Source organism: Agelaius tricolor, unplaced genomic scaffold (assembly GCF_023055355.1).
Source record: "Agelaius tricolor isolate 1412-34295 unplaced genomic scaffold, bAgeTri1.0.p SCAF_2, whole genome shotgun sequence".
In the NCBI taxonomy this organism is placed as follows: Eukaryota; Metazoa; Chordata; class Aves; order Passeriformes; family Icteridae; genus Agelaius; species Agelaius tricolor.
This window is the reverse complement of record NW_027269262.1, coordinates 31546649-31557188: the sequence shown is the minus strand read 5'-3', so window position 1 is coordinate 31557188 and position 10540 is coordinate 31546649. Positions and strand designations below refer to the sequence as shown.

The following is a 10540-nucleotide window of genomic DNA, read 5'->3' as shown; positions in this document are numbered from 1 at the left end:
AAGACTCTTTTTCACTACTTCCATGGAGGACAATTGCAAGTCATGGTGCTGCCCAGGCACTGCAGTGAGTTAAGGTCATCATCTTAGCTGCAAACAGAGGCTTTGGGTGTGAATCCCAATGAGAACCAGATACACTCTCACCCCTTCAAATGAAGGGCAAATGGTTATGTCCTCACCTTTCACACGTGCCAGCTTGGGTAGTTCTCCAGCTCACACTGATTACCATTCCAAGCACTGGTGGTTTCTTTTAAACAGGTCCCAAGAGCAGCTACTTAATTCAGGGCTGACAATCTTGCTTCCAGGAGTGAGTGCTGTAATGCTGAGTATCATAATATCTTTGTATTTCCATTTGTGAATCTAGCTATAGATGCTGGACCGTGAACCAATTAGGAGTGTCACACAGTGACAAAAGACAAACACCTAGGATAATTAATCACCCAGTAAACAATTACAGCTCATTCAGTGTTGAAAAGAATACATATCTACCCAGTACAAACCAAACCTATCTACAGCCAAACACCAATTCTAAGACTGCAAGAAGTCTGCCAGACATGAAAACTAAATAAAGTACAAAGCAGATATTGTCATACCATTCAGCTCTCAAATACCTGACAAGCTGGGTTTTAAAAACATACAGACTGGACTTTCCATAGTTAAGATAAACACAAATCGTGGCTTTCTAAATATATTGTTTATTTATAGTTGAACACTAACATCGGAACAGAAATCTGCAATCACACATTCAGTGATGTTTCTGTTTAAATTGAAGTCCACAGTAGCCACATGTTCCGGTCTTTGTCTCTTTGTCCTGTGAAAATATAAAAATATAACAGCTGCCAGTTTCACTTTATAACATTTTAAGAAACTACAATTTTTCTCTTATTTATTTGTGCCATCTTAAAACCAAACAATATTGCCAAAGTACAGAGTTTAGTCTTTTTAGAGACACTGGAAGCAAAGATTCTTCAGGAGTGAGGCACAAACACGTCAAACAAAATCAACATAAAAAGATCAGGAGTGTGCTACAGAAGTTAGGGCTGAAGTCCTTCTAAGTGTTACAAATCAGAACCTCCAAACATTTGACTTTGGATAATGTAAAATGAATTATTACAAAATTATTACTTTGTTCAAAATAGAAATGCTTATGATTCTAGTTAGGAGTCATAACAACACTGACACTTAAGGACACCAGCCCTTCCTCACCATTCTTTCAGGCATTAGGAAATGTCAAAGTTTAGGTGAGCAGACAAAGATTTTAAAACGTCTGCAATCAGGCTCTACCTGGGAACAGGACCTAAGCAAAGGCTGCATCAACTAAGGTCATAGGACAGTAGCCTCATTACTTTTACTCTCTAGAACAAGAATACACTGGAAATTATCACTACTGTCAACAGGAGGATAAGACAACATTTATTCTTCATTCTCTGGCTATGACTGAAATATTTAGTCTTCAGAAATACCAAGACTCCCAAAAACTGAAAGAGGAGTTGGTTTGTTTGGTTTTCTTCCTTCTTTTTCCCTTGAACTTGCAAGACTGAAAAAAAACTATATTCCTGAAAATACTGCAAACGTATGGTCAAACTACATGGTGGCATTTAAATAATTAGTTCCAAAATGCAGCAAGGATGTTAATTTTTACTCTCAGTGGTTGCTCTTACTACTTCACCTGATTTCTTTTAAAAAATGTGCTGTCCTACTAAACAAACCAAAATTTCAAAAGGGAATTTCTGTAACTTCAAATGGAAGCCCTCTAATTCTTCTGACTTATATCAGGCATCAAATAAAATGAGCACCTCAGGTGGTTACTCCTTTTATTTTGTTAAACTAGCATTCCAAAAACCAGATAATCTTACAAAAAAAGAATGCACAGGCAAAACATGCTATATGCAGAATATTGACATTACCAAGTTTATGTATACTTTGGGATGTCCCAAAGCTCCACCACCACCATCGCACGATATCACTCTGCTTTCAACATGACTCACAGGCTGCTCTGCTATCAAATCGATTGCAAAATTCTTGTTCACCTGTAAGGAAAAGAGGGAAACTTTTAGATACCATCCCCACTCAAACAGAAAGCAATTGCTATTTGTTGCCTCCTCAGGCAGTTCCACTACAGCCATTTTGAGAAGTTCCTGCTTAGGCTTCCTCCCAACTCCTCCACCATCTCTAAGGCTCTGCTATAAGCCAGATCAAGGAACTATACACTAAACCCTGCAAAAGTAATCCCTTTCCCCTGATATACAGGCCACATCAGTGCTCAGGTTCCAATAGATTCAGCAGAGAGGTGAGCAGAAACAAGTAGACAAGAACAGAACATATTTAACCAATACTGTATTCTGCTTTAGTGACTACATGATAAAATTGCAGAAGAATCTCTGCTGATAAACTCAAAAATAATAGTGAGACAATAAGGTCAGGCATGAGATAAAACAACTGCTGGCAATTTAGAGCTCTAGCCATGTACCTTATTCTATCACTGCACAGAAATCTCAGGAAAACATGAATGTGGTGCATAACAACAGTCAGAAAGACAAATTGTTTAGCATCAGAAAAAAGGAAAAACCTCTAAATGCCACTACTCCACTCTGTAAATCCATCATACACACTTCCCAAATATCCACATCACTGACAAGTAGGGCTTCTTCCTAGAGCACATCTGCATGGCCTGGAAAACATAACCATGTCTGGGCAGGCTGGTAACACAGCAGCGAGTCCCTCAGCAGGACCTACAGCAATGCAACACTTTCCAAGTGTGCACTGAGGAGACAACTACTGCTACAATTCAGGGCAAAGTATTCCAGGAGGGGCCACCTTTTTCAAAGGCCATGATTTACATGCATGAAGATCAAATAATATGCACACCCAAAGAAGGCAGTATCTACTGCACTGAGTATAAATATGCTGGTATTGGAATAAAGATGAGATTCTTGGGAAAAAGACAGCTATGTGTCCATTACATAAATCCCTAGGAACTACAATGGTGTTTTTATATGATCCTAGTTTGTAACAACTTAGTATCTTCCACCATGTAACAAGTTAGCATCTTCCACCAAGCCTCCCATTAAGTCTCTGAATTTTTTGGTACAAGAACGGAAAAGTCAGTTTTGCCAACTAAGAATTTATCCCTACCAGAAGAAGATGATAGCTAAAAAAAGTTAGCAAAAAAATTAGGTTCTGGTATTGAAAGAAAATGGTAACATCAATAACCCCACTGTCTGGGGCTGCGTCTACAAGTCACACAATTTTCACCTAACAGCAAGAACTTCTACTGCTGTTTTTAGTAACACTCAAAATTGTGCATCCTTCATTTCGTGCTAAAGGAGGAGGGAGATAAAACCATTATACACGTTTGCTTCAAGATTAGAAGCAAGAACTCCACTCATCCCAACACTTCTTAACCACAAAAGGTACTTATGGGGAAAGAGAGAAGCAAAGACCTCTCATCTACTGTATAGCTATGACTTGTCTGTGGTTCAGCCTACTAAACAAGACACAGTCTAGGAATTCACCAGGAAAACACTCCACAAAAAAAGCCCAATTGGTTGCAGTTACAACATAATCCTTTGACTAAAGCACAGCAGCACTCAGCAGGAAGAGGCTGATCCTCTCAGCATATCCAGATGCACCTTGCCCCAAGCATAAATCAATGGGCTATTTTTTTCCTGACAGAGTGGCAATTTGGCAATTTTGTTGCTGCTTCTTCCTATCTATCCACCTGTGCCAGTCCATGGTCTGGGAAACCAAAGAGATAAAACCAAACTTGGATTTGATCTCGCTCCAAAGATGTAGAGGGAAGGCAGGAGAAAATATTTAAAACAGACAAGCACTGAGGTGAGCCCTCCTCACACCTTCAGCTGCTGCACCAGCCCAATAGAAAGGGCAGAGCTGAAGTGTGAATGATAGTGTTGAAATAGGTCCTGCTCTACCTTAGGGATTACAGAAGGGCAGGATGACCCGGTTGGACTGTGGCAGATACAGCTTAGCAGTTATCATGATCGCTTTTTGTTGTCATCTTATTGCAGGGATTCCATACAGTTGTCTCCTATCACAAAAGTTTCATATCTTCTTGATGTGTTCACATGAGCAGCTCCTCCAAGCACTGCCTCTTTCTTCTTCCCAAAGCAGCCAACTGACTCCAGCTCCCTCTCACCCAGCCACCCCACTCTTTTATAGCACTCTTCTTCTCATCGGTTACAGCTGTGGCCTCCTAAAGTCAGGCCTGTTCCTAATCTTTGATAATTGGCCCAGCTGCAACTCCTTCAGGGTAAGATTACTTTCTACACTATCTTTATTTTCTTATATTCTATCCCCCTACAAGTTTTCTCACAGCTTCCTGCTTTAGGCCCTTGCCAGAAGCACTAATCCCCAGTTCTCCACAGAGAACCAATAATTTTAGCTAAAACACATGGATGTCACTAACAGCTAGGCTGGCAGAACTGAGGGGACAATAAGGACATACTCTAGGCCATGCCCCTGGGCCTGGCCACCTGAAGCACACAGGCCCAGAGACCCTGACTGAGGGGAGTCCAGAGGCTGTGTCCCCCCTCAAACAGGGAAGCTGCCATGGCTGGAATGGGCTGATCCCAAGCAGGACTCAACCTGGACCTACTGATGGCAAAGGGAAGAAGCGACTAAGAAAGAACAGTCACCAGGAGAGCTTATGCTTCAGAAACACGACAACATTCAGACTACAGACAGCTGTCAACCCTAATATTAGCAGCTGAAACACACTGTGGGATTGTGGGGGGATACAATATAAGCAAAATAAAGATAGTGCAGAAAGTAATCTCACCCCTAAGGAGTTGCAGTTGGGCCAATTATCAAAGATTAGGAGCAGGCCTGAGCAGGCCACAGCTGTAACCAATGAGAAGAAGAGTGCTATAAAAGAGTGGGGTGGGTGTTGAGAGGGAACTGGAGTCACTTGGCTGCTTTGTGAAGAAGAAAGAGGCAGTGCTCTGAGGAGAGAAGCTGTCCATGAGAAACACCAAGAAGGTATGAAACTTGTGATGAGACAACAGTATGGAAGCCCTGTAATAAGATGACAACATGGGATAATGGCAAAGCCAAAGCCCCTAGAGAGAGATCCTATTAATAGGCACAGATCATTTAAAGTGTTTAACATGTAAATTTTGTCCCAATTTCACCATTAAAACTTAGCGTTAAACCTTGCTCAGCAGACACAGAGCTTGGCATTTGCTGCAGAAGGAAGAACTGGGCTGAACTGAAAACCTTGGATGCTCCACACCACATAGAATCTGAAATTACCTGATAGCAAAGGCACATTAGAGGGACAATTACCCCATGGAGAATGAGGCATAAGGAGTATTTCCTACAAAGTTACACAAGTAGCAGAGACACCAGCAGTACACTCGGGAGAGACCTACTTTGCCAGCTATCCTCCCTGAAGTAAGCCAATTCAGCATTTTAAGTGACATTTTCATTTAATTATTTCACATGTAGAATCCCCATTTTAGCCACACAGCATGAGTTAAATTGTATCTGTCACACAGTGAGATAAACTTAACATGAAAACTTGGAAATTGTGTAATTAGTTCAGGTTAATTTAGGACAAGAATAATTATATGAAACTACTTTAAAAATCTACCACACCTTATATTTAATGTCTCTGCTGAACGTAAACATTTATAGCATTAACACTAAGGCACTATTCAAAGGCTCAGGCATTGAGGAATACATTTTAGCTGAAATAATTCTATTTCTATCCAGAAGGCCAGCAGACCCCTCCTGGACCTGTGCTGCTGGATCATAGAAAAAACTCAGTGCTAAAGGACTTTTCATACAGTGAGTATGTGAAATTTTAAGCAGCAGCAACAGGGCCACCTTTACAGCACTGCACTTGGATGATGCTGGTATTACCAGACTTTGCACTTGAGGCTTCATTATTTCAGAATAGTCTGCATTTTACTTTCATTTGTTTCATCACTCTTTCAGTAAATGCTTCTCAGGCTCATTAAAAACGTGATTTGGGTAAGGATCAGAATTTCAACTACACAGAAGCAAATTAAGCTTCAAAACAGATGTAAACAGATATATAAAGAGAAGAACAATTCAGCAGAGTATTTAATGATGTGATTTTTCTGAATACAAATGTGCTAAAAACATACTAGCACTACTTCTTAAAACACATGCTTAAAACAAAAACTGTTCCAAGTTTAAGATGCTCAAATGTCTACAACTCTAACACCCTAAATGCAAGCACTTAGCAAATGCAGAGCAAGTCTTGAGTTTTTCAAGTTTACCAAAAGCAGGGAGGCAAGACAAAAGCAATTATAAGCTGCCTTAGAAATTTTTTTTGCCATTAAGAAAAAAAAAAAAAACTACTGAAACCCCAAATCCAAACCAGTTCTGGTTTTGGTAGATTTTGTTTGTATGGGTTTTTGTGGTTTGGTTTTGTTTGGGTTTTTTTTGTATTTTTTGGGGGTGTTTTTGGTTTGGGGTTTTTTAATGACAATGAGGTTGCGGTTTTTAATGACAATTAGGTTAAGAAAATCCCATAAACTACACCCTCTCCCATGAAAAATCATAGAATGAGTTACCTCCTTTTGTCGTCCAACAAATCTAACTCTTCTATAGTCCTTCTCATCATATACCTAGAGTGTAAAATAAACTTGATCTTATTTACAGAGCAACAATTATAAACATAGAACACAAAGACTTAGAAAATAAATATCTTGAAATGTATACTTAGATTCAAATATGATCACCTTACAAGCATGTAGTACACAGAAAAATTGGCTTCCATTTCCCTCCCACAAGTAACTGAATTGCACATTGGAAAGTACAACAGACAAGGAAACTGGTGGTGTTGGGGCTGGCATGAAAGCCAGTAAACAGAAGAGCCTGATTACAGAGATGAATACAAATGTATTATTTATAACGCTGCTCCTGGATCTCACCTAGGTGGTAATGTAAACTGGGAAATTCAGATATTGTATGTATTTCTGTTCTGCTAAGTAACCACCGTGCCAGCTTTCTCAAGCTAGCTCCACCCGCCATCCTTCCTCCCATCTCAAGGCATCTCAGGAGCCTCAGCTTCTCCATTGGAAAAGAGGTAACCTGGAGTTACGAGGCACTGACACAAGGGTGCCTCCTCCACCTGCCAACCCTTCGGCCGGGTCACAGGTCGGATTCGGACCGGAACGCTCGGTAATGGCCAATGACCCCGATCCTGATCAACGGGGTTTTTTTTTGTTTTTGTTTTTTTCCGAAACAGCGCGCACCTCCTGTGTACGGATCACCCAGGAGCATGAATTCCCACTGTCCGCGCTGAACGGAGAATCACAGAATAAATTAGGTTGGAAAAAACCTCTGACATCGTCAAACCCAACCAGGACCGAAAGCCACCAAGTCAAGCAGACCGTGGCACTAAGCGCCACATCCAGCCATTTCCTGAACACCTCCAGGGACGGACGCGCCACCGCCTCCCTGGGCGGCCGATTCCAGTACCTAACCAGTGTTTACAGCAAGAAATTCCTCCTAAGCCTCCCCGTTACGGTACACCACATTACACCAGCGCGCTGCCCGCGGCCCCGGCGGGACGCGCCCGCCGCCCTCCCGGAGCAGCGGAGGGGCGGCAGCACCGAGCCCCGCGCGCTCACCTGCCCCGTGTGCGTCACCAGCTCGCCGGTGTCGGAGGCCCGCACACCGTAGGGCCGGGCGGCAGCAGTGGCAGCCAGCCCCGGGCGGGCCAGCAGCAGGCGGCTCCGCGGCAGCAGCCAGCGGAAGGTCGCGGCGGGCGCCGCCATCTTCGCGCCGCCCACGTGACTCCCGGCCGGGCGGGCGCGGGCCTCGCCCCGCCCCGGTTCCTGCTCGCGCTTCCGGCGGCGGGAGGGACGCGTGGCCGCGGGCGGGGAGCGCTGCTTTCCGCGGGGGTGAGCGGGCAGCGGTGTCCTCAGCGGTGGCGGGAGCGGGGCGGGTGTTCTCGTCGGTGGGGGCGGTGGGTGGTATTGCGGCGGCGGAAGAGGAGGGGCGGAGCGGGAGCGGTGCGTGTGTCCTGACCGGCGCGCTGTCCCCGCAGGGTGCCGGGCATGCTGTCCCTCCTGGTCAGGGCCGCCGCCACGGCCGCCCCGCTGCGCTCGCTGTGCCGCTCGTCCCTGTGCTCGCTGGCTCCGTGGGGACGGGCGGCGGGGCTGCCCGCGGCCTGTCCGACCTGGGCCCCGACGCCGTGGTGGGCTCCCCGCGGGCTGCTGGCCGTGTTGCCGCCGCAGCTCGGGCCGCCACCGGCGGCCGGGCTGAAGACGAAGACGGCGCTGAGGAGGCGCTGCAAGGACTGCTACATCGTGCGGCGGCGCGGGCGGCTCTACGTGTGCTGCAAGAGCAACCCCCGGCACAAGCAGCGCAAGGGGTAGCGCCGGCCGGGAGCCCGCAGCGCACAGAGCTGGCGCCGTGCTCGGCGGCCGGGCCCGGAGCCCCACGCTGGCCCGCGGCCTCCGGGAGCTGGCAGCTGGGGACACGAGTCCCGGAATCGTGTGCGTGACAGTGTTTCATCTTTGGAACACCGAGAGCGAGGTGCGGTCTTGGCGGCCCTGTCCGGAATTTCAGGCCTTGGATGCGGAGAACTGAAGTGGGAAACAACAGGCTTCAGGATCTCTTGTCGTCGTCCGAAACGTGAAGCCTTAAAATCACCGCGCTGTTAAATTAGGAAGGGTGAAGCTGGATCACTGGACTCTGAGGTGCATTTGGGTTTAATTAAGCAAAATGAAAATAAACTCCATTGATTTTCATTAGAACTACAACACATTGCGGTTTTTTTCTTGAGTACGCTTCCCCCCCCGTCCCAAGATGTTGATAACAGAATCAATAGTTTCAAACTCAGGTGGGCAATTTCAGATTCCATCTAACTTGCCTTAAGATTTTGCCAAGCTTTAGGCTCACTCTAATCGATTGGTGAGGTGTAAGAATATTTTTCTTTTCTTGTGTCCCTTGAAGGAACTCTCCTAAGAGGTCATATAGCCAAGATAGACGTTGAATGCAAACTAGTGGATTGGTATCCGTTAATTAATTAGAGCCAAAATTGCTTCAGTCACCAGTGGTATTCCTCACATTTCTCAATATGACTCTGCTTGAGGCAGGAATGTTAGATCATCCTCTGAACTGCAAGTTCTTAGCAAATGGTGCTAAACTAAACTTTCGGAAAACTGCCCTGTTACAGGTTTGCCAGAGTACTGTGAGAAAGTGTCCCTGACTTGAAAGAGGTGAAATTGGTTGAGCGCTGTGTTTGAAGTTGCTGTAACATTGGATAGTGTGATGACTTGAAGACCTTTTCTGCCCAGTTATAATTCCACAACTTTACATTCACTTTTATAATTTCTATATTTTTGCTTAGTGCTTGTAGACAATGAGACTCAGCCTCTGAAGCTGTGGCTAAGCATTCCAGAGGCAGTAATTACTGGTTTTCCATATGTTGGGTGGTTTGTCTTTTCACTCATCTATCTCATCACTGGAAATGAGGGTTTGGAGAGAGAGAAGCAGGTGAGTTAACATACACATCCGTCTTAGGGGGCATTCAAATGAATTCATGGCAGTGAGAGGAGAGAAAACAGGCTAGCTTCATCTAACTAGAGAGACAGATTGATTCAAAACGTGTAAGGCTCCTCAAAATCAAAGAACCTTGAAGTAGTGGAAAACTTGCTGTACTTCAGAAGGTTTGATTCAAATTTGGATGCTCATGAAAAAGCATGAGCATCCAAGAACTTCTGCCTTCTAAATTCCTGCAGCTTGTGGGTGAAAGTAAAATGTAAGCAGAGAAATTTCTCAGAAATGTTTTATGCCTTTAACATGCTTTAACAGTTAAGCTGTCTTAGGAACTGAAGATTTTAAAAGCTCTGACTCTCAATGTTAATGGTAGGTGTGTGCTGTGTGTTTTGTTCCAGCAGAAGAAAAGGCCTGTGTGCTGTGAACCTCTTGTGATACCTTGTGAGTTTAGCTATTTAGTACACCTTTAAAGTAAAGAGCACATGACCAAAAAACCAGTGTTTTCCAGGCCTACCCACTTTTCTGGTGGATAGTAAGGACTGACCTGTGGATTGGGCATGAGATGAAGTGAGGGTCTGTTTGTTGGTTGGGCTTTTTAGGAAAGAGAGTTGGCAGGTGCTCTTACAGCCTCACAAGCAGTTCATCCAACCCCTTGGTTCAGTCAGAAAAAGGCAGCTCATTGGGACAAAGCAAACTGTGCTGGTGGGTTGCTGAGGAGGTACCCAAACGCTTAAGGGCTCTCTTGCCAGGAGCTGTGTCAGATGGTTAAGAGACACCTGCAAGTAAGAATTGCCAGGGTGAGGAGCAGCAATCATTACCTGGGAAGACTTTCTGAGTTCAGTGGCATGTGAGACAAATTCACTCTGCCAGGCTGGTGTGAAATACGGTCTGCACTCAGAAATGGAGTGAAATTTAGGGCTAGGATTACTCTACAGCAGAGAGAGGCACAAGTTACTGTTTTCATCTCCCCCTTTGGCCTAAGACAAGCTTTTATACAGTGCTGACTCAGCATCTTACTTCAACAACTTACAATGAGGAAAAA

The 10540-nt window shown here is 44.7% G+C and overlaps 2 protein-coding genes across 2 annotated transcripts; one reads left to right on the top strand and one right to left on the bottom strand.

Annotated features, from left to right (window-relative positions):
• Nucleotides 1–672: 672 nt before the first annotated feature.
• Nucleotides 673–7769, bottom strand: NDUFS6 (NADH:ubiquinone oxidoreductase subunit S6). The gene is made up of 4 exons (XM_071455509.1): nt 7623–7769; nt 6561–6614; nt 1905–2027; nt 673–808 (listed from the first exon to the last, which is right to left on the bottom strand). The coding sequence occupies exons 1-4, from the start codon at nt 7767–7769 to the stop codon at nt 743–745; spliced, it is 390 nt and encodes a 129-aa protein (XP_071311610.1). The 3' UTR covers nt 673–742.
• A 25-nt stretch (nt 7770–7794) lies between these two features.
• MRPL36 (mitochondrial ribosomal protein L36) lies at nt 7795–8759 on the top strand. The gene is made up of 2 exons (XM_071455523.1): nt 7795–7895; nt 8042–8759. The coding sequence occupies exon 2, from the start codon at nt 8052–8054 to the stop codon at nt 8370–8372; it is 321 nt and encodes a 106-aa protein (XP_071311624.1). The 5' UTR covers nt 7795–7895; nt 8042–8051; the 3' UTR covers nt 8373–8759.
• The last annotated feature ends 1781 nt before the right edge of the window (nt 8760–10540 follow it).